The 26,573-nt window shown below is 45.3% G+C and overlaps 1 protein-coding gene across 1 annotated transcript; it reads right to left on the bottom strand.

Moving 5' to 3' along the window:
- Window positions 1-1,577: 1,577 nt before the first annotated feature.
- Window positions 1,578-9,728, bottom strand: NGDN (neuroguidin). Its single transcript, XM_004755301.3, has 11 exons — window positions 9,686-9,728; window positions 9,300-9,359; window positions 8,613-8,684; window positions 4,637-4,774; window positions 4,299-4,383; window positions 4,163-4,215; window positions 3,797-3,920; window positions 3,533-3,701; window positions 2,399-2,555; window positions 2,201-2,258; window positions 1,578-1,751 (listed from the first exon to the last, which is right to left on the bottom strand). Exons 1-11 carry the CDS (start codon window positions 9,704-9,706, stop codon window positions 1,732-1,734), a joined length of 957 nt encoding a protein of 318 aa, XP_004755358.1. The 5' UTR covers window positions 9,707-9,728; the 3' UTR covers window positions 1,578-1,731.
- Window positions 9,729-26,573: the final 16,845 nt, after the last annotated feature.

The raw sequence follows: 26,573 nt of genomic DNA, 5'->3' as shown, positions 1-26,573 counted from the left end.
CAGTTAGTCCTAAGAAGTAAATGTGGTGATCCTAACTAAAGCATTTATTTTGTTTTTGTTTTAAAGATTTTGCAGGACAGGGGAAGGAGGCTCCCTGCCAAGCAGAGAGCCCGATTCGGGGCTTGATCCGAGGATCATGACCTGAACCGAAGGCAGAGTCTTTAACCCACTGAGCCACCCAGGTGTCCCCTAACTAAAACGTTTTTGAACTGAACCTCCTGTCCAGTTAGTTCAGCCAGAAAGGGAAAAGAATCTCTAAATCTGTTCTTGTGGCTCTTTACTTAGATTCATTGGAGCAAATAGAAGTATGAGGGTCCTGGGCAGGTCAGGCTCCCTCAGATCTGCCAAGGACTAAAAGATCAAGGCCCCAGAAATAAGCCCACCCTAGAAGGAATCTCAGAGATTCAGTCCAACACATTCAATTCTCAGCTGAGGAAAGTTAAAGGCCAGGATGTTAAGCGATCTGCCCAAGATCACAGAGTGAACAGAAGACAGTAATAGGTTGTCTCCTACTTTCTACCAGGCTACAGTTGACCAGAAACAGACCCCGCCCAGTTAGGCTGACCAGTGTAAATCCATATCCACAGGACTCAGAATCAACAAGGATTTAGTGATGTAATAACCTAATTATACCTTCTCCATGCCACCGCCCAGGAATGCAGACACAAAATTAGCTTTTCATGAAATCCCAAACCCTTATAAATACTCCAGTGAATTTATTCTACAGATTCTTCAACTTCTGTCTCTTCCTGTTCCTCTTTTCACTTTCTGTATTATCCAAGGCCTGAACGATCTCCCACCAACAGAGGTCGTTCTGTGGACAGAATACAAGATCTCAGATATGTAACTCCTACCAATCCCTTGACTTAGGCTTTATTTCTATGGGATTCTCATTCTTTTGGTTTTCAAACTAGGAATATTCTGTCTGCCTATTTTTGGCACTCCTCTGTAAGCTCTTTGTAAAAGTACTGGCCTTTACTGACTGGTAAACTAGGGCCTTAGTTGAGGGAAGGTCAAAGGCTACAAAATATAAGACTATGCTGATTCTTCACACTCTTGTCTTCTCATTCACTCCGCTATTCTCTCCAGATTAATTCTTTAACTGACCAAAGATCAGCTCTATGTTTATACTATTTTAGAAAGAAAAGAAAAACAATCAAATGCGGAGAGAAGAGAAACTTGTGGACAAGGAAAGGTTCTACATAGCTTTTGCCAGAGTCAAGCACCAAGTTTCCTAAACCACTGATGCCATCTGGTGGCCAGCAAGATACAATAACAAAACAAAACCCACATATTTAAGATGAATTGAATTAAGTTATAACAAATCATACATGAAATTGGGGCAGTGTGGGTTGGAAGAGTTGATTATACTACTCTAATCCCCCAATATTTTCTGTTAAATGACCAACTTACAGTCTGAGGAAAATATACTATCAAAGGAAACTGTATAGAGCCAAACTTCTCTCACTGCCCCCCCCCACAAAATTTCATCTTTCCTCTTTCCCTTTTACCACCCTCTCACCAAAAATACCCCACACCCAGTGAGTCCAGACATACAATACATGTGCAAAAGGGGCTTCAATTCATAAGTAAAATCAATTTTATTAATAAAGATCTTTCCATATGTCCAGAGCAAACAATGAATTTCAAGGAAAAAAAAAACCTACATACAGTGAAATTAGAAGTATCCCAGGAAGACAACAAATACAAGATAAACATGTACACCCACAATCACCGCCGCCTCCGAAAACCTGAAAGGAAGGGAAACCAAGAATGAGGCAAAGGACAGTTGGAAAAGCCGAGGGGACAAGAAAAAAAGAACACTTAGAGAGAAGGGCTCAGGAAGGGTGGGTCCCCTGGGCAGTACTCTCTGCATCTTCCCAGGACAAAAGACTAGAAGTAGGAATGAAACTGAACCATGATAACAGTTCCTTCAAGTGGTACTACCACAGTTCTACTGAAGGAAGCCTGCATACAAACTGTGGGATCTTAGAGACAGAATCCAGAAATCTTGTTTGTGAATGATGCTGATTTTCAGCTTGACAAAGAATTAACGAAGCCCACCTCTGAAGAGTTGAATGCCCAGTCAGGAAGAGATACTAGGGGGACTGGTGAGACCTAGGAGGGCAAATCCAGAGAGCTGACATCCCAATCTGTACTGCCCACCCTGCGCTTCACCAAGTCCTAGCCATTAACTGACCTTTTTTCTTCCGACCTTTCTTTGGTATCTTCTTCCGCTTCTTAACAGGATTCTGATCCTGGAGACGGAGAAGTGAAGGAATGGTGGTGTATGTTCAAGGGTTAGCATCCCTTCCTGCATTCCGCATGGTAATGAGCCCCACATCCACCTGGCTGAAATCCAGAAGGCTATCTCCCACCACTGTACCCACAACCTCACCTCATCAAGATGAGGGGCTCCTCCTGTCAAAGCACTGATGTCACTGAAGTGTGTGAGGGAATGGAGTTGTGAGCTCATGACATTTGCCCGTTTCCGCCGTCCTTTCTCACGTTTACTGACACTTAAACGCACCATCATGCTCTCCTCATAGTTAATCCTGCCGCAGAAACAGTTTACAACATGTTTAGTCCATACACACAGAAAGCTGCAGCCAAAAACCTGGGCCCAGGTATTTACTCACCCCCTGCTCATACAGTTCTCAAGAAATTTCACAGCAAGTCAATGGAGTATTTAAGAGCAAACCAGATGTCTAGTATCGTGCTTCTTCAATGAAATGTTCTTTATGCTAGAACTTCCCTCTTCCCTAGAAATGAACTCACAGTCCATCCACAAGAATACTTAAGCTATTATACTAGAAACCTCTTCTACTTGACCTTCACAAATAGGATTCCCTACATAGGCCCCTTCACTCAAATCTATCAACAGAGATTGCTGCCAAGGCAAAATTGGTGAGTCTGTATTCGTAATACAATTGCTTTTTTGCTTTTCTTCCCTGAACTTATCACTCCCAATGCCATTTTAGAAATCTGACTTCATTGCCTTCTGAACAAAAATGAGAACTGTGATAGCAAAATACAGAATTTCTAAGCCCCATAGAGTGGACAGAACTGCACATATTCCTCTTCCTATAGCATCTGTTCAGCCTAAACAGTTGGGAAAAAAAAAAACATTCTTTCTCTATTCTGTACTTAACCCCCCTCATTCTTAGAAACCATCAGCCTGGGGTGTGCCTGTGTGGCTCAGTTGTTAAGCATCTGCCTTTGGCTCAGGTCATGATCCTGGGAACCTGGGATCAAGTCCCGCATCGGGCTCCCTGCTCAGCAGGAATCCTGCTTCTCCCTCTCCCACTCCCCCTGTTTGTGTTCCCTCTCTCACAGTCTCTCTGTGAAATAAATAAATAAAATCTTTTAAAAAGGAAAGAAAAGAAATGAAACGAAACAAAACCATCAGTCTTTCACTCCACTTTCTCTACAATGTGAGTTCCCTTGGTACCAGACTTAATCGCATTCATCCAAAACATAAGGACAGCTTTCTATGATGTAGAAAACAATTTCCAACTGCAAGGACTCAGACCTGTGTTGATCCTCTTGACTTTGGCGAGTAACATGAGGATGCCGAGCATCACGGATTTCCTCTGGAGCATCTGAGTACTGCTCCTTCAGTTCACGAATGACAGAGCTGCTCAATGCCCGTTTTTTGGCCCGTTCTAGACGTTTCTTCTCCCTCTCAGCTTCTGTTTCATCTATGAAATAAAAATCAGCAAGGGTTATCCCAGAACAGAGAAAAGGGAAAGAGAAATGCAATTTATGCTGAGGAGGCAGCAGTCACAGTTAATACCATAATGTACTGGAACCAAGCGTGGTGGAACATATTTCTTAACCGTTCCTTTTGCAGATTTCTTCCCTGAAGCTGCAGATTGGCCTTCTTCGGCTTCATCTTCTTCCTCATCCTCAGAGCTGAACTACAAAAGAACAAAATGCCCATAAACTTAGGAAACGTTAGACAATAAGAAAAACCAAAGCTAGAGTAGCCTGGGGAGGTGGGAATATAAACAAAAATAAGAAAGGAAAACACCATACTCTAAATTCTAAGGCACAAGATGGGAGTCAACAGTAGTAAGAGAATCCCAGGAGATCTGGGATTACCACGAGGCTCATTCAGGCTTAGAGTCCTCAGAAAAACTGGGATAATGCAACTCCCTACCTTGCTCATCATATTGCTGGGATGAGGCTTAAAACGGAGTGGGTCATTCTCACCTGAAATAAAAAACCCAAAATATTTTCTAAGATTTAGAAATTTATGACAGTCCCCACATAACCTCATAGCTTCTGCCACTTACTGAGGCTGCCCGTCACCGCAGTCTTGACTAGTTTGTCAATTTGATACTTCAGTTTTTGGTCCAAGGGACGAAGCTTTTCCAAAACCTATAATGTGATTAAGTAGGATTACATTCCCTTCCCAAAATTAAACATACATCAGAGTCTCTCTATATATTAAGTTGCCAGATAAGGAACCCGAAATATTGACCAACTAGAACAAATGAATGAGAAAACAAGTTTTTTCATTTGGTTCCTCACTTAATCATGGAAACACCCACTTAAATGAGAGCTATTGTGTGACAGTCCTAGAGTTCAGGCTGTAGAAACCTAGAACACTAAGATGCCAAGTGCTTCATACCGTGCGAATCTCCACCAGTCTCAAAACTGCAGGATGTCCCTGAAGAGACCCTCCTGAGGCTTTGTCCAGGATGAGATGGGTCAAATCCATAAGGTACATGAGCAGTAGCTGGTCTTTTACTTCCAAGAGGCTGAGACCCTGAGGTGAAAAACAGAGTAAGAGATGCAAATTCATTTTTAGTTAGAAAATCAGAAGGAAGGCATAGTTAAACAGAATAATTTTTTCCAAGTTCATGTTTTTCCCAATCAGTTCCTGTAAGGTATCTGGAGTAGTGTTAAGGAGGTGACTCTACCTTAAATGGCCCCAGCAACAACTATGCTAACATGACAGAGACAAACTTGAAAGGATTACTGGAAGACAGTAAGAACAGAAAAATCAATAAAGCAGCCCCCAAAATAACAATGACATGGTTTCTCAACCTCAGAGCCACTGACATTTGGGAAGAGGCAATTTTTTGTTTGGGAAGGCTGTCTGGGCCCTGCAGGATGTTGAGTAGCATCCTTGGCCTCTACCCTTCAAGAGCCCTGTGAATTTTGATAATCAAACTGTCTCCATACAGTGCTGAATCTTAAGTTAATTTAATGAAAAGAATTATTCATTTTAACCCCATACAATGGAATTATGCAATACAGTTAAAAACAATAATCTACATATATAGACTTAACTGGACTTAATTCCATGTCAGCACACTTTCTGCACTATAATATGCTTCCAATTAAGGCAGGTTAAGTATGAGGCACACATTTTATTTTACCTTTTTTTTTTTTTTAACTTTACTCATTTATTAGAGAGAGAGACACACACACACAAAGAGAAAATACATGCATGCGAGGAAGGGGAGAGGGAGACTGGAGTCAGATACAGGGCTCGATTCCAGGACCCTGGGATCATGACCTGAGCTGAAGTCAGATACTGAACTGACTGAGCCACCCAGGTGCCTCCACACATTTTATATAGAGAGAAATCTGTGGAAGATAACATGCTATTAAAAACGGTTACCCCTGGGGATGGAGATGAGGAAAAGGAAGAAATGGAGTGTGCACACTGTGAAAGCATTTTCCCATCAAGCATTTACCACTTTTACAATAAAAGAAATTCCCAAACATATACCCCAGAAGTTATCTCAGATTATGATTACACTATTTAAAAATTTTCCTTTTGTGGTTTTATGCATCTTCCAAACTTTCTAAAATTAAAACACGTTATATTTACAGTCATAAAATCAAGCAAACATTATAGGTGTTTTTCTTTTACACATGAGAAAGTAACACATGAGCAGACTTAAGTTAAAAATAAAAAAAAATCTGTGATGACATAAAATGGAACTGTAAAAGTCCACAGCCCTGGGAAGACTATTTCAGAGAGACTACATATTCTACCTATGACTACAAAGTATTAGGAGTAGAGCTGGGATTCAAACTCAGCCTAACACCTAAGCTCTAGGTATCTTTTTTTTTTTTTAAAGATTTTATTTATTTATTTGACAGAGAGAGATCACAAGTAGGCAGAGGCAGGCAGAGAGAGAGGAAGGGAAGCAGGCTCTCTGCAGAGGAGAGAGCCCGATGTGGGACTCGATCCCAGGACCCTGAGATCATGACCTGAGCCGAAGGCAGCGGCTTAACCCACTGAGCCACCCAGGCGCCCCAGCTCTAGGTATCTTTAAACCAACATGCAAAGCTCTTGAGATCAGTACTAGTGTGATAACAGGAGGAGGAGCAAAGATTTTAAAGACAAACAAAATGAGTTTAAGTTCTGAATCAGGCATTTGGTAGTCAAATAGGTATGTCACTTAACCCTATGACCCCAGTCTCCTCATTTATAACACATACAGTATTTCCTTCCCAAAAAAATAATTATGAGGCTTAAATATAATAAAAAAGAGGAAAGCACTCTGTAACCTGTAAAGCGCCTTGTAAGGTTTTGGTCCTGAGAGATAAGTTACTAAGTATCTGTTCAATGAGTAAATATATAGTGATTTAATATAAGTTTTTTTTTTTCTGGGGTTTTTTTGGTAATGTGTCATGTGATCTTTTGACTGAGCCAGCCAGGTGCCGCTCTAGTGAGTGATCTAATAAATACACTGGCAGTGCAGAACTAGCCAAGAATTTGAGAAGCAGGTTCTTCTGATAAGCTTGGACATTCTAAAGTTCAAACTGAGTGACAAGCATATAGAAAAAACAACAAAAAGAAAACACAAAGATGAAAAAATAAAAATAGCTAAAAACAAAACTGCATGATGAGAAAGAAAAGGCAAAAACGGAATATATTAAAAATTCCATTAGCTGTAGGGGTGCATGGCTGGCTCAGTCAATGGAGCATGCAACTCTTGATCTCAGAGTTGTGAGTTCAAGCCCCATGATGGGTGCAGAGATTACTTAAGAATAAAATCTTTAGGGGCACCTGGGTGGCTCAGTTGGTTAAGTGTCTGCCTTTGGCTCAGGTCATGATCCCAGAGTCCTGAGATCCAGGCCGAATGAAGCTCCCCACTTAGTGGGGAGTCTGCTTCTCCCTCTCCCCTCCACTTGTGTAGTCGCTCTCAAATAAATAATCTTGGGGGAAAAAAGAGAATAAAATCTTTAATTGATCTCAGCTCAGGTCTTGATCTCAGGGTCACGAGTCCAAGCCCCACTTTGGGTTCCAACTCCACTGGGTGTGGCACCTACTTAAGGGAAAAATAAATCCTTCAATGTCTCTTACTAATAAGCTACCATAAAGATTCCATACTTTTGTTTACCTATGGAATTTTTTGCTCAAATAATACCTTAGAACAAAAACTCAATATATAAAACAGGTAATACCACAGTTTTCCAGTTCAAGCAGGTATGAATGACCCAGAGCCCTCCTACTATACTACTTCACATCCAATGATCCTTAAAAAGGTTCTACAAGATCTTAATTTGAAAACTACCATATTTCAATTTTTTAAAAAAGATTTTATTTATTTGAGAGAGAGTGCGCAGAAGGGGGAGAAGCAGACTCCCTGCTGAGCAGGGAGCCCAAAGCAATGCAGGACTTGATCCCAGATCCCCAGAATCATGACCTGAGCCAAAGGCAGACACTTAACCAACTGAGCCACATAAGCGCCCTACCATATTTCAATTTGAATGTGCACACCATTTCCGTATTTTAACATCTCTGAAGTCAGGATGTATCTTTTAATCAATGATATCTTAAATTATAGATTAACAGACCGCATTTTAAGTATACAAAATAAGTGGTATGTTCCCAGTGAATGGCATCTTAGATTAGAGGAAATAACAGTAGTAAATCCTCAGATGGCCTACAAAGTTCTTCACAGAGCGACTACTTTTCTTTTCTTTTTTTATTATTTTTATTTACATAGAATGTATTATTTGCCCCAGAGAGTGACTACTTTTCTAGTGTTATTTCCTACTCCCCATCCCATCCCCCAACACACTGTATAGCCAACCACATTAAAGGACCTCCTTCCCCAGGATATCACCATGCTTTCAGGTCTCTGTGCCTTTGTACATGCTATTTCTTTCTGTTCCCTGGACTCTTATTTATTCTTCATAATTCATCTTTTCTGAGAAGCCTTCCCTCACTTCCTCTGCTCTCTGGCACTGTGAAGTGACTGCTCTTGCTCAAACCTATTGCTCTTATCTGTTTTCTCCACTAGACTTCAGCACGGAAACTGGATCTTACTCATCTTCAAAGCTCTAACACTTAGGACACATAAGACACTCAATAAACCTATGATAAAAGAACTGTGGAAAACAAGACAGAGGATATTAGGTCTTCAAATATGTCTTTTTTTATGTCTTTTTTTAAATTTTTTTTTATTTATTTAGAGAGACAGAGAGAGGGAATACAAGCAGGGGGAGTGGGAGGGGAGAAGCAGGCTTCCCTCTGAGCAGAGAGCCTGATGTGGGGCTCGATCCCAGGATGCTGGGATTATGACCTGAGTCGCTTAGCGACTGAGCCACCCAGTTTTCCCTCTTCAAATATGTCTTACCTTCTCTGTAGGATAGGCTCTAGCTTGAACTTTTTTTGTCAGAGCTTGTATTTGTGCAGTTACAGCCATCGCCTGAAATCAGTTCAAATAAAACAGCTGAGGAGAATACACCTAAGTCATCTCTGTGACCTATGAAGGGCATAAACTAAACAATGACGCCTAAAAATCATCAGCAACATTACCTGAAATGTAGCAATACCTTCTTTTCAGTTCTGGGAAAGTATAGCAGAGATGGTTTTTGATACTTCATCAAAAAGTGCAAAAAACTTTCCACCTTTTCTTAAAGCTACAGAAACCATGGTACCAAACCATGGGGGAAGGGATGGGAACTGGGCCAGTGGTGGGGGGAAGGGTGCTGTACCTTTATCGGTACTGGATGAACTTTCAACCAGTACACCTAGGTACCCTAAGGGCAAATCATACCACTTTTCCCAGCACTAGTTTCCTTAGCTATATAATAGAAAAGGAAATCATTCAGACGACTTCTTTTTGGAGTTTTCTGTATTGCTTTGGATGCAGAAATTACTTTAAATTCTAGTCTGAAAAGGTTTTCATTAAGTCACTTGGCTCTCAAAGTATTTGCTATCATTCAATACATGCCTTCAAACGACCACAGTTTGGAGGTGAAGCACACAAAACGAAAGCCAATTCTTCACTAACCCGTCCCAAAGGGGTGGTATGACTCACCTGCTCCTGAAGGTTCTTCAAAAGTGTGACAGCACCTGGCAGGTCTGATTCCAGCACCTCCTGTGAGGGAGAGAGAAAATAAAAGCCCTTCTTTCCTCAGGATTATGAGAAGATTTGGGGGGGTGGAAAACACTCTCCTTCAGACACCCCATTCTTCCGACTTTCCCACTCCAGTACACATGCAGCCTTGCTTCAAAGCCGGCCAATCCTCCACATTTCTAAGAGAAGCGGTAGCTTCACCTCCGTCACCCTACTCCTCCTCTCGCCCCGCTGTGCCAAGCAGGCTGCTTCCTTTCATCACTCCCTTCCTTCGCGCCAATAACTTGCCCAGGGCAGCTGAGGGTATAGGAAAATCCCACAATAGCAACGCGAAGAAGCAAACTCACTGGACTACCCGGCGCCGCCATCTTCACAAAGCCTGCCTCTTCCGGGGCGGTACCTTCTGAGCTAACATTGGGCGATAGACTTGATAGACAACAGCCTCTTGGCAATCGAAGCCAATAGGAATAGTGATATCTCACTTCCGCCCCGAACAGGATGTGCGGGATTGGAGCCACATCCAGCCAATAGAATGGAAGAACTGACTATCTTCGTCAGATTTAGGGAGCGATCTAATGACGTAAACATGCTCGTGGAAATGGACGCGTGATTAGCCGATTGTATAGAATGCTTGGAGCTAATCCAATATAAAACTAGCCAAGTGACTGATAGACAATTAGAAAGGCCCAATGGCAAAAAGACGTTTGCAGAGCCGACTGAGAACGTATTGACTTCCCGGATGCCGCCGTACCCAGTCTTTCATTACTCTGCTTGCGTGGCCACAACTGACCGCTAGGTGGCAGTCCTCGGCTTCTCTCTGGGGTGGCTGGGTTACGGATCCGGGGTAGCGCGCCGCTGCTCCAATGCAGGTCGCGCGAGATTCCTCACAGACCGCACCATATCCTTCACAGACCGCAAGGGCCCTGGATCGACCTTGTGTCAGTGGAGTTGTGTGACCCTGGAGAGGTCACTCGGTCTCTGAGCCTTGGCCAGAGAAGCCCCGAGGTAGATTACAAACGGACGCCCAGGACATCCACTCTCACCTCCTCGTGGTGTGCGGAGGAGACCCTGTGCCACTCCCATGTGCCACTCCCAGCACTCCTCACCCCTACCCGTTTGGGGACGTGAAAGTGCGTTTTACAAAGGAGGAAGCCAGTTAAGATTTATGTGACATGCCCCTATCTCACAGGTCCACAGCAGAACTTGGTCCAAATCCAGCTTGTTTCATTCTCTTCTCCATATTTCAAAATACGTCAATTCACTCCTGCTTCTCACAGGCTGGTAAAGTGAATTGAGTCTGGATTAATTTCTTCTATCCCCTGCCTTAGGATGTAAACCCTGCAGAGGCTGATAATGGTCTTGAATTTGTCCTGCCAAGGGCGAGCTGTTCTCTGACTAAGAAATGAGATCTCCTGACTTGGAACTGTCTTCTGGAATTAAGGAAGGAATAACCCGCATATCTCAGCCAGGGTGGGAAGATACTGGTTTCTAAATTTTTTGTGGGACTCGGGAAGAATAGCTATGGGTTGTATCCAGTCCCTATGCCTCTTAACATTGGTTTGCTGCTTCAGGCCCATGTGGAAGCTCAGAGTGCCTTGATAACCTATTCATTCTATTAATAATTTTTGTACGACGTGTCAGGATTTGTATTATGAAAAGTTGCCTTTATATATTTGTCAGAGACCGCAAGCAAGAGCACAAGCAAGGAGAGCAGCGGGCAGAGGGAAAGCAAACTCCCTGCTGAGCTGAAAGGATGTGGGCCTTGATCCCAGAACATTGGGATCATGGCCTGACCTGAAGGCAGACACTTAACCATCTGAGCCACCCAGGCATCCTGAAAAGTTGCCATTTCAACATAAATCTTCATACTTGTCCTGTTAGGTCACAAATAAGATTTTCTTTTCCTTGAAATTTGAAATTAATCTGTTCATATGCATTATGATGTCAGTGAGGAAACAAATTATGCTGCTTTGTTTTGGTTTTGATAATTAAGTACTTGCCAGTCATTCTTTTTGTTATAAGAAAATCTTGGAGTTAACAGTACAGTAAATCTTTGTAAAACTCTTCCAGGATTCAACCAACAAGTATTGGCCAGAACACGAGATCATTAAATTTATTGTTTTCTATTTCTTTCAGCAAGTCCATACACTGTCAGTCATTAATAACATTTGATGCACTGTAATTCCTATCCATTCTCCATTCCTATAGATAAAAGACTTTTTTCTCTTTCTCTTTTTTTTCCCCCTCTGACTTCTTTCAGGATTTTTCTGTCTTAGGTTTTTGCAGTTTGAATATGATATGCCTCAGTATAGAGATTTTTTGTTTGTTTGTTTTTTGGTTTTGGGTTGTGTGTGTGTGAAAGTGAGAGATATTTATTATGCTAAGTGTTTTTCTGATCTTTCTAGGTTTCACGTTTGGTTTGGTTTGGTTTCTGTCATTAATTTTGGGAAATGCTCAGCCATTATTATGTCAAGTATTTATTCTCCTTTATCTCTCTGTTCTACTTCTGACATTCCCATTATGCATGTGTTACAACTTCTGAAATTGTCCCATAGTTCTTGGATATTCTGTTCCATTTCAGCAGCTCTGGGGACAGAGAGATGAAAATCAGCCTCTGACCCCAAAAACCTCGCAATCTGTTGACACAAACTTAAGAACACTGGAACAGTATAAGAAATGAGCAACATGCTAAAAATAAAAAGCAATAGCGGGGAGGAAAGAGACTATTTATGAACTAATGTGTTCAAAGAATAGCTCTATGTATTAGTCAGGGATCTTCAGAAACTAAACCAATTGGAGATATTAGAAGGCATTGGCTCACACAGTTATGGAGGCTCAGAAGTCCTGCAGTTGGCTATTTGTAAGCTGGAAACTCAGGAATGCTTGTGGTACAGCAGCGGCCCTAGCACAAAGACCTGAAAACCAAGGAGCACCAATGGTGGAAGTTCTTGTCTGAGGACAGAAGACCACAATCCCTTCCTCCACTTTTTTGCCCTGTTCTGGGACTCAACAGATTGGATGAGGCCCGTCCATCCACACTGGGGAGGGCAACCTTCTTTACTCAGTCTATTGATTCGAATGTTGATCTTACCTGGAAACACCCACACAGACATACCCAGAAATAATATTTAACCAAATATCTGTGTACCTAGTGACTCAGGTTTACATGTAAAATTATCCGTCACACCATACATAAAAATATTCATAATTATTGACTCAGGAATCTATCTCTTGGCATCTGTTCTGACAAAATCATTAAAAAAGAGAAAGGTATAAATATTTATATATGTATATATGTTTACATGTGTGTATGTATACATATATATTTGTTTACAGATATTCTAAGTTTGAAAACCTACAGAGGGGGTTGGAGAGTGACTGTCAATAGGTATGAGGTTTCTTTTTGGGGTGATGAAATGTTCTGAACTTAAAGGTCATGGTTATACAACTTCAAAAACACTAAAAACTACTGAACTGTACACTGTAAAAGGGTGAATTTTGTAATATATGAATTATATCTCAATAAAGAGGTTATAAGAAATTTAAACAAAACATCCAACAAGTAAATTTTCATATTCTAACTCAAAATAGCAAAAACTAGCCCCATAGCTTCATGTATTGATATAGCTTCCTCTATATGTCAAGCACAATTCTGAACATTTATATGTGTTAATTCAGTGACTTTCAAAGTGTTATCCTCAAACCAGTAACATTAGGTTTGCAAATTTGGGCACCGTAACTAATCTATGGAATTGGAATTTTTTTTACGATTATTTATTTATTTATTTGACAGACAGATCACAAGTAGGCAGAGAGGCAGGTAGAGAGAGAGGGGGAAGCAGGCTCCCTGCTGAGCAGAGAGCCCCACTCGGGGCTCGATTCCAGGAGTCTGGGATCATGACCGGAGCCAAATGCAGAGGCTTTAGCCCACTGAGCCACCCAGGTGCCCCAGAATTGGAATTTCTGAGGCCACCCCCTAAGAAACTGTGTTTAAACAAGCCTTCCACGTGATTCTGCAGCATAGCCATGTTTGAATTATCACTGAATATATTTAATCCTCAAAGCAAACCTGTAAGATTGGCGATAATATTATTGTCTCCATTTTACAGATATAGTGGAATATCTGTAGTCATAAAAATGATAAAATCTAAGATTGTAGAAATATGGAATGCTCACTGATAGAACATAAGTTTGTGTACATATTGTATGTACACATAGCAGCCATAAAGAGGACTCTCTCTCTCTCTCTCTCTCTCACACACACACACACACACACACACACACACACACACATTCTCTACTTGGAAAGAAGTAGGGATATAAGAATAGTTGATGTGGGTGCCTGATTGGCTCAGTGGGTGAAGCCTCTGCCTTCGGCTCAGGTCATGATCCCAGGGTTCTGGGATGGAGCCCTGCATTGGGCTCTCTGCTCAGCAGGGAGCCTGCTTCCCCCTCTCTCTGCCTGCCTCTCTGCCTACTTGTGATTTCTCTCTCTGTGTCAAATAAATAAAATCGAAAAAATCTAAAAAAAAAAAAAAAGAATAATTGATGTGATTGGGTAGGACACTTTGGGTGTCATTGTTGTACTTGTAGAGTTTCAACAAAGTTTTGCTTGTTTTCATGTTTCAGAAACAGCCCCTGTTCAATTGGAAGGTATTTTACAGAAAAGACTTTTTTTTGTAAATGCAGAAGGCTCATTTAATTTACTTCACAAAAGCATAACAGATGTTGTATCTCTTCTGCAACTATGTAGAGACAAACTGGGAAATACAAGAACACTTAACTGCAAGAGCTGAAAAACAAAACAAAACAAAACCCTCTACTCAACAAAGTTGTAATGGCAACCAACAAACCATGAAAGACATAGAGTCGCAAACATGGCTAAGTATGGGCACAGAATGGGTCATGGGGGTGAGCAGCTGCATCTCACTGCACAGCATCATGGACAGGGTGGAATGGGGGGAGGGGGCCTGGAGGGACCGGCTGACATGTTAACTGTGATGCACAGAACTGAATCTTGCAGCAGGATAGAAGATACAAGTCTTTACCCCTCACGGGTCTTTTTCTGTCCTGGTAGTTAATGCTGCGGTCTGCACCATGTGATGACTGGTAGGAGTGGGCAGGACCTGAGCTGTGCCTAGAAGGGAAGACAGGAAGAGTCCCCACCTCCTGCCTTTCCAAGTAGGGAAGCCCAGCCTGGGGTGAGGTAGGTCGGTCCGACCTGGAGGTGGAAGGCTGTGAAGGGATGAGATGGCACAATCTGTGACCAGTTTATAAACTGTCTTTGTAAGAGGAGCCTAGGCTTTGTCTCAGAGACAACATGGACCCTGGAAGTTTCTACAAATGACAAATATGTAAGAAGTGCACACTTCTTTAGAAAACCGAGTCTGCCAGCCAGCCACTTGGTGAAATGAGCAGCTAGAAGACTGGTCAAGGTGCTGTTGCAATTATGTAGGGATGAAAAGCGGCCCAGCCAAACAGAGAGACTGCAGGGAGCTGAGAATTACTAGATGGGGCCCAGTGAGATACGGTAGATCCTGGAGGATGTTGTTATTGTGGATGCTGGGAGGAAGTCCAGACTGGCCCAGAAGCCTATAAAAGGAGTTCATCCTTGAAACAGAGTCAGGAAGATGTTCAAACAAGAGGGTAGTAGAAGAGGTTTGGAAAGCCACACAGCCTAGTGGAAAGAAAGATACCACTCATCAAGCGTTTGCTGTTTGTTGGAAGTTGTGCCTATACCTTTTTTTTTTTTTTAGATTTTATTTATTTGACAGAGAGAGACACAGCAAGAGAGGGAACACAAGCAAGGGGACTGGGAGAGGGAGAAGCAGGCTGCCAGCTGAGCAGGAGCCTGATACGGGGCTAAATCCCAGGACCCTGGGATCATGACCTGAGCGGAAGGCAGATGCTTAACCACTGAGCCACCCAGGCGCCCCATAACTTCTTTTTTCCCCCTAGCTTTCTGAGGTGTAGTTGATGAACAATAATTGTATGTATTAAAGATGTATTAAGATATATTATGTGTAATATTAAGGAAAAGAATGTGAGGTGAAAAGTGTAGTCAAATGCACTCCCAACACACTTTCCCAAAGTGAAACTCTAAGTTTAACCATCAGAAATGAGATAGGTTTGTTAAGAATGGACAATGTAGCCATAGTTAGCTACGGATTCTTTTTTGGGTTGCTTTGAATAAATGTAAATGATGTCAAAACAAAACAAAAAAAGGTGTACTATGTCATATATTGATAGATATATACTTTGTGAAATGATTACCACAGTCAATCTAATTAACAGATCTACCACCTCATATAGTTACCTTTTTCTTCTTGGTGGGGGGGGGTGGTAATGAGAACAATGACTATGTACTCTCTTAACAAATTTCAAGTACATGATACAGTATTGTTCTCTATAAGCATCTGATACATATCAGATCACCAGAACTTTTACACCATGTATATCTGATTTTTTGTATCCTTTGAACAACATTTCCCCCACCCTACCCCCAGCTGTTGGTAACCATTATACTCTGTTTCTAAGAGTTCAACCTTTTAGATTCCACATACAAATGAAATCATGCAGTATTTGTTTTTTTGTGACTTAATTCTCTTATCATAATGTCCTCCAGTTCCACTCATGTTGTCACAATAACAAGATATCCTTCTTTATAAAGACCGAATAATATTCCTTGTGTGTGTAATCAGATTTTCTTTACCCATTCATCTGTTGACAGACACTTAGGTTGTTTCCATGGATTGACACTTGGAAATAATGCATGGGGGGTACAAATATCTCTTTGAGATGCTGATTTCCTCTTCTCTGGGTATATACTCAAAAGTGGGATTGCTGGGTCATGTGATAGTTTTAGTTTTAAATTTTAATTTTTGGGGGAAACTGTGCTCTTTTCCATAATGGCTGTAACCAATTTTTAAAATAACTCCATATACAGGATCCTTAAGCCAAACATATGGGGTAGATATTACCAGCCACATTTTACACTAAAGCTGAGGTTTAATGCTGAGGTTCAAAGCAAGATCTCCCCGGTTCCAAAGTCTGTGCTCCCTCCTCTAAATTAGGGCTTGTCAAACAATAATATGCATTAAATCATGGGGTGGGGAGGGGTGTCTTGTTAAAATGCAGGTTATGTTTCAATAGGCCTGGGCTGGGCCCAAGATTCTACAGTTCCAACAAGCTCCCATGTCCCTGGATCACACTGTGAGTCATAAGACTTTGCATGATACTTTTTTTTTCCCCTCAGAGCAGTTAAGTAACTCACCCAAGTCACACAGCTGGTCTATAGGAGAGCCAGGGTCTTTGAACATAAGTCTATTTGATTACAAAACTATTCTCTCAGATATTAAGATAGGTTGTCTCTCTTTATTAGCAGAAAAAAAGGCCCCCAGCTGAAGGTTAAGGGAAAAATCTAATCCCTGAGTAGATAGGAGCCAGAAAAACTAAGAGAGTTACCAAAACAGGATGTCTGGCAGAGGGAGCATGACCAGGGCTCAGTTACCAGACTGTGGCACAGGGTGGGGCCCAAGTCTTAGGAACAAGATAGAAGCTAAGTTTCTGGAACTACTGCACAGGGACAAGGATAACTGGATGCTGAGACTCCCGAGTCCAGCCAGAGCTCATTCGATGCCTCTTATGTGGAGGCTGATCAGGGATAGGACTGCCCCTGCTAGTGTGACAAGGAGTAGTAGAAGAGAAAATGGACCCAGAACTGAGAACCAAGTCACCCTCATACCTTCCTCCCCAGGATCCTTTGCACTCCCCAGGGAGGCTAGGCCTTTTTAAGGCTCACCCATATCCTGAGGGGCTGCAGACCCCATTCCCTGAACTTTCATTTCCCACCCACCATTCTCTCGATTTCAAGCCTTCCTCCCACCTCAGTTGTCCATGTGCACATTCCCTGTTTGCACAACAGGATGGTTCCATGTTTCAGGCCCTTCTCCTGTTGACCTTGTTCTGTTAGGGCCCATAAAAACTGTCTTTGCTTTCTCTTTCTTTTCTTTAGATGCTTCTGGGCTTATGCTTTTACACCAGGAAAGCAGCCATCTATGCTACCCCAGCGGTCGTCCCCAGGCCTGCATCAGAATTATCAACTATAGTGGGCCCTTGTTTTCTTGTTTTAAAAGATTTTATTCATTTATTTGTCAGAGAGAGAACACAAGCAGGGGGAGCGGCAGGCAGAGCAGGCAGAGGGAGAAGCAGGCTCCCCGCTGAGCAGGGAGCCCCATGTGGGACTACATTCCAAGACCCTGGGATCATGACCTGAGCCAAAGGCAGCGGCATAACCGACTGAGCCACCCAGGTGTCCCTGCACTGGGCTCTTGGACAAAAATTTTGATTGGCTTTTGGCTAAAGACCACCTCAGAACTTCCACAACAAAGGACAGGTACAAATGTGAGCTAAAGGATAAGTTACAGAGCCCGAAACAGAAAAATGACCAGATAAAATTTTGAGTGTGAAAAATAAGACATTTCAGAATTGGCTTTGCCAGTGAAATGGTGAGACATTATCATGTCAAGGTCATTGTGTGAAAATAATGTCTTGTACACAGATACAGATAACAGCTTTTGCTATGTACTAGGATAATTTCCCATGACCTGAGAAGCCACCATGTTCCTACTATCCCTTTTGCCCCCAAGTACAGTCTTTCTGTCCAAGTGCTCCCCTCTCCTAAGAGGAGCATGTTCAAGGGGCAAAGAAGAGCTGGGACAGAAACCAGATGTTCGTCAGCATCCTCTTAAATATCATTTACCAGCCTCCTTGAGTTCTTTTAAAATTCACTTTGGTTCATTTTTGAGAGCTGATTACCGGTTAGCCTCTGGAGACTCTGGTAATCATGCAAATACAAATTACTTGAGGAGAAATCCCTGGAATCATTCATGGCTTGAGATGCTTCCAGAAACTACAACCATTTAATTTTTATATATCATAGTTAAAAAAATCTCAATGTATATTTTATCCATACACATAGAAGGGTCTGGATGGATACCCTCTAACTACTAACCATGGTCACATTTGTGAAATGGTACTGTGAATGGTGGAGGGGGATTTGCTTCTTTTGCCTTATAGAAGATTCATTGTTTGAACGTTCGAAGTCATGAGCATGACTTACTTTTATTTATTTATTCATTCATTTATTTATTTATTTATATTTTAAAGATTTTATTTATTTGACAGACAGAGATCACAAGTAGGCAGAGAGAGAGGAAGGGAAGCAGGCTCCTGGCTGAGCAGAGAGCCCGATCCCAGGACCCCAGGATCATGACCTGAGCTGAAGGCGGAGGCTTTAACCCACTGAGCCACCCAGGCGTCCTATGAGTGTTACTTTTATCACTGGGAACAAAGGAGAGAAGGAGAAAGGAAGGGAGGAAAGAAGAAAGAGATTTGAAAGAGAGAAGACTATACAAAGAGAGGGAGAGAGAGAGAGGGAAAGAAAGGAAAGAGAGAGAGAGGGAAAGAGAGAAGGAAGGAGGAGGAGCTCCCTCCACCCTCGCCCTGAATCAGATCCAGGGAATCTCATCTATGTCCCTTACCCAGCAGGAGCAATCGGAGCCCTCAGAGGAACAGAGAACAGCAGCTGTCCACCTTCTTCGGTGTATTATTCATCATGCATTATTTTATTTCAATTTGTCAGAGTTTAAAGGGCTCAGGATAAAAATATACATAATGAATATGTATAAAAATATACATTTAAAATATGAAACAACGAACAACTTTAGGGAGACTAGGGGCAAGAGGCAGGGAAAGGGGAGGGAGAGAGAGACAGGTAAAATAAGCTCATTGAGCAAGAAAGAAACAGCAGGTTCAAGGAAATAGCAACACACACCAGTTTGCTTAAAAACCGAGGAGGTCACTACTCCTTGTTTAAGCTCTGAAACCTTGTTCCCTAGAGGCTGGGCCAGAAAGGTAAATGGAGGAGAAGACTCAGGCTCCCTGTTTCCTTCAGAATGCCTGCAGCACTGGCCAGGGACTGTGAATGTGGTTGCTCAAGTCCCAGCCCTTTGTTCAGGATCTACATGGAGCTTACCGTCCACAGGAGCCTCCCTGCCCTCTGCCCCACTGCTCTGCCTTCAGTGACAACACTTCTGCATTCCTCCTGCCTTTCTGTCCTCAATTTTATTTTGCATACGTTAACTATTGTCACTCTGGACCTGTGAGCATGTTGGCCACGTGCACTTATCAATCTGAAAGCTCTTTGAGGACAAAGAGGCCTCTGTCCTGGTTCTCTACCCCTTTCAGTTTGTAGGTACTGCCTGGTCCACAGAGTGTGCAGTGACCTTCCCGTGCCCTTGCTCTTCCACAGTGACATTACCAGAAGCCAGAAGGACCACGGTTAGCGGACTGACCACACAGGCACGGCTGTCTAATTCTAGCCAAGGGCATGGGGGAACGGACAGAGCCCAGCAACCTGGGGCCTCTCCTCTGAGAGGCCCAGGGCTAATAATAGGAGGAGAGATTAGGGAGGGATTTGAACTGCATTGTTATCTCATAGGAATGGCCTCTGAGGGCTTTTTTTCCAGGCTCTTCCAGGAGTGTGACACCCCCTCCCCTGCCCTCTGTCTCTGAAGGAGTGCTTATTGTCAGCGCTTTTCTCTCTCCTCTTTCCATCTGCTCTTCTCTGTTAACCTCCACCCATTCCTTCCCCATCCTGTCTGTCCGGCCCTGGTCCTCTCCAGCCCATTCTCAGTCCTCATGCCTTTTCTGTCTCCTGCATCTACATTCCCTACTTCTCTGCCTTGATCTGCTTCCTGCCATCACTCCCACAAGTCCTTCACGTGTACCCTGCTTGCCCACTTCCGTGTCCCTCCTGGGCTCCCCGCTCCACCCTCTCTCCTCCTCCCAGGTTCCCCACGGTCTTCAGCTTCAGGCACCAGACTTGTTTTCTAAGCTGGTGGCCTCTGTCCCCCTTTCCTAACGCATGCTGAGCCAGGTTCTCCTTCTGCCTCTGTCCCTTTGCTATGCCCTCCCTCAGAGCTAAGCTGGACAGGCAGAGGTGACAGAGATTGGGGTGGGCTGACAGCTTCCACTCCCCTAACAAGTAGAAATCACCACCACCAGGCACCAGGCATTGGGACACCTCTGAGAACAAGACTCAGGCCGTACAGGCCACAGGAGACACCTCCTCGAGCCCAGCCACAGCTATTCTTAGAAACCCAGTACCACACAAGGGCTTTTTGCTTTGTTTCACACAGCCCCCGTGGAGCTGCTCTTGGCAGCCAAACTGTAATCTCAGAGACAAGGGGCCCAGGCACGGGGAGGCCAGGCTGGAAACTATGCCCCCTGCTCTGATTTCTCCGATCCCTGAGACTCTGCCCTTGGGGCAAGGTCGCCTCCCCCCAGGACACACAGCCACACAGCTCTGCCTCTCTCTCTGCATTCTTGGCCTATTCACTCCCCAGCTGAACCTCAGCTCTGCCAGCCCCTTCCCCTCCCCCTCTGGGGTACCTCCTCACCTGCCCCTCTCACTCAGGCTCCTAAAGGACCCTTCTCTGGGTTTTCCCCACTCCCAACAAACCAACTACCTCACCATCTTGCTCCCCCTACCCCATTCTTCCTGCTCAGAATGGCTCAGGCTGTTTTGATCTAGTAAATCCAAAGCCCTTTGATGAAGGCCCTTCATTCCTTCCTGCCAGTGGGGCAGCTAAGACCCCAGCTCAGGTGCTTCCAGGGTAGAAGACCCTGACCAGCTCTCAGCCGCCAGTCTGGTTCCTGGTTCCAAGGTGACCTGACAATCAGGCTGCCTGCTGCCCCTGAAAAACTCTCTTGGGAGAAAACAACAGCCAGTTCCCCAGGCTCCTCCAGGGGAAGGGGAAGTCGCTTACCACTTGCCCTCAGGGCTGGAAGGTTACAAGTAATGTGTGCTTTTTGCTTTGCTCACTTGCCCCAAGTGATGCCCCCAAGCTCTGCTCTGAGCTCCTGTGAAGTGTGTCTGGAGATGATGAGGAGTCCGCTGAGCCTTTCCCTTGCCAGCCCGTCTTACAGCAGTGGGTACCCCAACTCTCCTGGTGTTCCCAAACCACCACTCAGGCTTCCAGAGAGAGAGGCAGGAATAGAAAAACAGAACCAGAAAATGCAGAAGGGAATGCAGGACAAAATAAGGGCACCTCTTATCACCCCCTCTTCATGAGGTCAGGATTGCCTGATCTTAAAAACACAGCAGACCATGTCACTTGACCCTCTTCCTCCCTAGCTGCTGCCTAATCTCTTTTACTTCACTGCCAAGCTCCTCAAATACATGGTGGCCACCCACTGCCTCCACTGCCTGGCCACTCACCTTGTCCTAACACCTCCCTGCAGCCTGGCTCTGCCCTGTGACTCTACAGAAGGTCCTCGCTCCAACGTCACCCAAGTTCCTCCTCTCTGTCTCCCTGCCACTCAGCCTTTCTTTGGCATCTGACGCTGTGGTCACCTGCTCCTCTTGAAACACTTCTTCTGATTTCTAGGAAACTGCCCTTTCCCCATGCTCCTTGACTCTCAGAGCACCTTCTCCCTTCTCTGTGAGCCTCTCTTCCTTCTCCCATCTTTGCACCATGAGTATCTCCTGGGGCTTTTCCTCTTGTCTCCAACCTCCAACCCCCCCAACCCCAGGCAGTAGGTCTCAGGCACCAGCCCCAACCCCCCAGTCCCACCATTCCAACTTCCTCCAGGGATACAAACTGTCTTCCTCACTTGTACTTCCATGCCCCACACCAAACACTTTGTCCTTCCTCCTGCCTGCAGAAGATCTTGTCCCCATTGCTTCTACTCCCATCCTTGCCAACATGGTGCGGTCATGAGTCTTCCTTCCTCGTGTTCTGTGTCCAGTCTCTCAGTGAGGCATTTCTTTTTTCCTTAGAAACCCTTCCAGCCTTGCCCCTTCCACTTCACATCGGCTGGCCCTGCCCTCCTCCCGACCTGGATTGCTACTCTGCCTTCTCTGAGTCTCCCTGTCTCTAGCCTCTCTTCTCCCTTGAAGCACCCAATAATCCCCCCGTTTGGCCCCTTCAATTCTACCATCATGATGACAAAGTGACTGTCCGAGGTTTAGAGCTTTAGTCATTTTCATTGCCTCCAGGATATTGTCCATTTTGCTGGTCTGGGAAACATAGCAGCATGGGTAGAAAGTACCCTGGAGCCAGACAGACCTGGGTTTGAATCCTAGTGCCACACTTGCTGCTTGAGTTTCAGCAAACATCTTGACCTCTCTGAACCCTGTTGTTCAACCATAAAATGCAATTTAATTGGCAAGTGAGTGTAAGACTTTGTAAGGGCTGGTACAGGGAGGCCTTCCACACACAAATAGCCATCTCCCCTCTTCTACCGTGTGGGCCCACCTAAAGCTCCAGAGTCCCCAGAGTCTGACCAGGCCTATGTCATCTGAGTCTTCACAACTTTGCCACGCCATTTGCCTGCCATGCTTTTGGTCATGCTCTGATTCTTTTTTTTTTTTTTTTAAGATTTTATTTATTTAATTGACAGAGGGAGATCACAAGTAGGCAGAGAAGCAGGCAGAGAAAGAGAGGAGGAAGAAGGCTCCCTGCTGAGCAGAGAGCCCCATGTGGGGCTCGATCCCAGGACTCTGGGATCATGACCTGAGCCGAAGGCAGAGGCTTTAACCCACTGAGCCACCCAGGCACCCCTCATGCTCTGATTCTTAACCACATCCCCATTCCCAGGGCTTCTCAAAGCCCTACCCTCCCTTCAAGCCACTGTTTCAGGTCCCCACTCAGAAAGCTTTGAGGGTTCCAGCTCATGCTGAATAAAAGCTTCTTTGCCCTTAGGTTGTTCTGTATCTGGGCTACACCGTGTAGCCCTGGACCATTCTCCCTTGGTTTCCAGTATGTTACCTGTGGCTTCCCGAGCTGATGGCAATGCCTGTGATTCAGACACCACATATCCTTCTGGAGTCTCCACCGAACTGGGCCTGCAGCAAAGCATCTGATTAATGGGATTAATACCGAATGGGACCCAGCTAGGGGGAAGCAAGGGTGAGATAGGCTGAAGTTGGGAAGGAGGCAGTCCTGGCAAGTTCACAAGCACCAGGGCTCTGTCTTCAGACTGGCTCTAGGAGATAGCTCAGGCTTTGCGTCATAGGCGTGTGCAGAGACATATATACACACATATATGTGTATACATGCATAGGTGTGTGTGCACTCACGTGCATTTATAGTTGGAGGTAGTGGTGGAGAGATAGGTGATGTGCCAGAGAGGCCTGTTCAAGGAAGTGGGGCTTCTGAGAGAAAGAATGAAGCAGAGAATCCCTTCTCCCCGTGGGAAGGCGGGCAGGTGATTACTCAGCCTGTGGGCTCCTCATTGATCAGTTACCATCTGCTCCTTGTAAACCACAGGGGCTGTCCATATCTTGGGCTGATACAGGCCTGGTGGCTACAGGATACTGCCCCGGGGAAGCCTGCAGCCAGAGCAGAGGTCCTAAGTGCTTGTTCTGGGTCCCCAGCTGGGGCCCCGCAGAGAGAGGGCAGTGCAAGACTCCAGCTCTAGACACCAAAGTGTCCAGCAGGCTACTCCAGGATGTTGCTTCTCAGTTTGTCCAGATATGTCACATCACAATACCTGGCCATTCTCCTTCCAGAAGTTTCTAGCCCCTTGGTACCCTAAGTCCGGCTCCAGCTCAATGGTGATTAGGACTACTGAAGGAACCCAGGTCAGCTCCATCTCTGGGGAGGGTCTCCATTTAATCCACCTCCCCTCCACAGTCCAGCTCCCGGATCCTAGAGCCAGCCCAGCTCCACTCGGTAGTTCCTCCCAGAATCCTTAACACCCTTAGCCAGGACACACACAAAACAATCTAGCTGACAGTTGGCTCGAATAACCAATCAGCCTCCACCTGGGGACCTCTGCTCCCATCAGGTGTCCTTGACAGATACCACTGTTGAACCTGAGTAACTCCTGGTGGGCCTCGAGTACGGCGGCCTGCCGTGAGGACAAGTCCATGGGCAACAGTCAGGCATGGCTGTATCTCCTGGCTTTAAGGCTAGACTGGAGGCCTGAAGTGAGCCTAGGACAGCCTGAACACTTGGCCTGCCTTTTGGTGAGAGGTACCCCTGCAAACACTCCGTGGAGGCCAGACCCACCTTCCTGAAGACCCTAACCTAAACTGGGCCAGACCCAGCCACAGCCCCAATCCTCCCCCCTCTTTCCTTTCCAGCTGCCCACTGTCTATTAGAAAACAGAGACTCTGAAGTGGAGAGTGGGGGCAGGGTGCAGAGGGGTACAAAAGATTTTGGAGCTAGCAGGAAAACAAAAGAATGACAAGAAGCAACAGCTGTCTGTAAAGGGAAACCTGAGACAGGCACAAAGCCCAGGTCCTAATCCCAGGCTCGTGTAGAGCCAGGGTAGGGGTCCCCCCAAGGTCAAGGATTCCAGGGGTGGGCAGAGAGGAGTGTTCAGCCCAGCGGACTTCTCCCATGTGCTTAGAAAAGCTGATGCTTCATTCCTCTCCCGGAGCCAAGCCCCCTGCCTCTTCCTACCCCACATTTGCTCCTGTTTCTGGGTTTGGGGGCCCCTTTCTGAGTTCCCTCTTTCCATACAGAGGTCCACTCTAACTTGACCTAGCACACCCCCTCCTTCCCCATTCCTGGTAGTAATTTTAGCAACTTTTTCTCTGAACTCCTGATGGCATGTCACGGCAAATGGCCCCTGTTTGGGCCTGACACTTGATCAGGGTGGTGACAGAGCCCAGACAAAGCAGGCACCATGCCGGGGAGGGGAGGGCAGAGCAGGGGAGAGAGATCACCTTCCTTTCTCTCCAGGCCTTATTTGGTCTACCTTGGTGAAGTTGCCCTCCCCCCAGCCCCTCTTTATTTATAGCATTTTGCTCTGCTCTCCTTTGTCTTGTCCGCTCTCACTCTGCAGTACACACCTCAGGATCCCCACCCACCCCTACATGGTGGGGCCCTGGCCCCTCAGTCTCGCCTGCCAGGAATGTGCCTGTAAGCAAAGACCCAGAGTGGAGGCCCCGATTCCACTTCTACAAGCAGTTGAATAGAGCTGTCGGAGGAAGGATCTTTATTTTGGTCCATCTTCGATCCTTATTGACTAGAACAATCCCACATTAGTAGGTGCTCAATAAATACTTGGGGAACGAAGGGATCAGCGAAGCTGCTTGGTCTTCAGACAGTCTCTAATGGAAGGAAGAGATTCCTGAAAGAGCCAAGGGCCAGTGCCAGAGAGCTGGGGAGTGAGTGGGGGTCTTTAAGGCTGTCAGACCCTCCAGTCTGTTTCCAGATCCTGGGGCTATGAGACAAAGAGCTTAGCAGCAGGGTGGTAAGATTCAGCCTGCTGTGGAGCCATGGGCCACGGTAAGGCTGTAACTCCAATAGGTCAGGGCCCCCCAAATCCAGAGGAAGGAAACACAGTTCAGTGGATCTCCTAAATGTAAGAAAGGCTTTCCAACTCCATGGCCAAGGAGACTGGCCCTGGGTGAAGACGCAGACTAGGAAAGGGCTTGGCATCCTTTGTGCCTATTAGTCACTGGCATCTGCACCTGAGCCCTGGGAAACCAGGCAGGGGTGGCTGCTTTGGGCTCAGGAAGCTGCAAGGGGAGGATAAAAAGAGGGTTTTACCCTTTGTCACCAAACCCTGAAGTCTCTACTAGTGGGCTTAGTTCCTCAGTCCCTGGGAGGGTCTGCTCCGGGCCCACAGAGCTTGTCCTCCTGCCCCTGTGGCTGGGGATCAACCCTCCACTTGCCTGCACCCTTCCCCCCAACCCACAGCTGCTCAAGGCCTTCATACTGTGCCTGGGTTACCAAGCAGCATCCCATCTCGCCTGGGGCCCCCACTGGATTCATCCTTCCCTGCTGTGCCTACCCCCCTCTTCAAAATGTACCTGTTCTGCCTGCCCCAACCCCCAGGCCTGCGCTCTCGCTCTCATTCCAAGCTGACAGCTAATCAGATGGATTAATCCGCATGCGCTGCAGAGCTGCTGGGAAGGAGGGGATTTCAAAGCAAAGCACTCTGTGGTTGCTTAGACACAGAGCCAGTGAAGCTTGCACACGCGGTAGCTAGAAGAGGGTGGCGTTAAGTTACATTCTGTGCTCATGGGCTGAGCTTTAGCCACCTTTCCTCACCTCCTTGGTGGCTGTTTCTAAGGCCAGCAGGAAAGGGGGACATTTTTCCCTTTCTCCTGCCCCAGTTGCCAGGACTCCAGTTTCCCCCCGCTGGGGAGAGACTGTTCCACAGAACACGAGAGGACAGGTGGGCCAGGCAGCAGCTATCTTCTTCGGGGGT

Source organism: Mustela putorius, unplaced genomic scaffold (assembly GCF_011764305.1).
Source record: "Mustela putorius furo isolate JIRA1106 unplaced genomic scaffold, ASM1176430v1.1 tig00003898_pilon_pilon_pilon, whole genome shotgun sequence".
NCBI lineage: Eukaryota > Metazoa > Chordata > Mammalia > Carnivora > Mustelidae > Mustela > Mustela putorius.
This window is presented reverse-complemented; position numbering and strand designations above follow the sequence as displayed.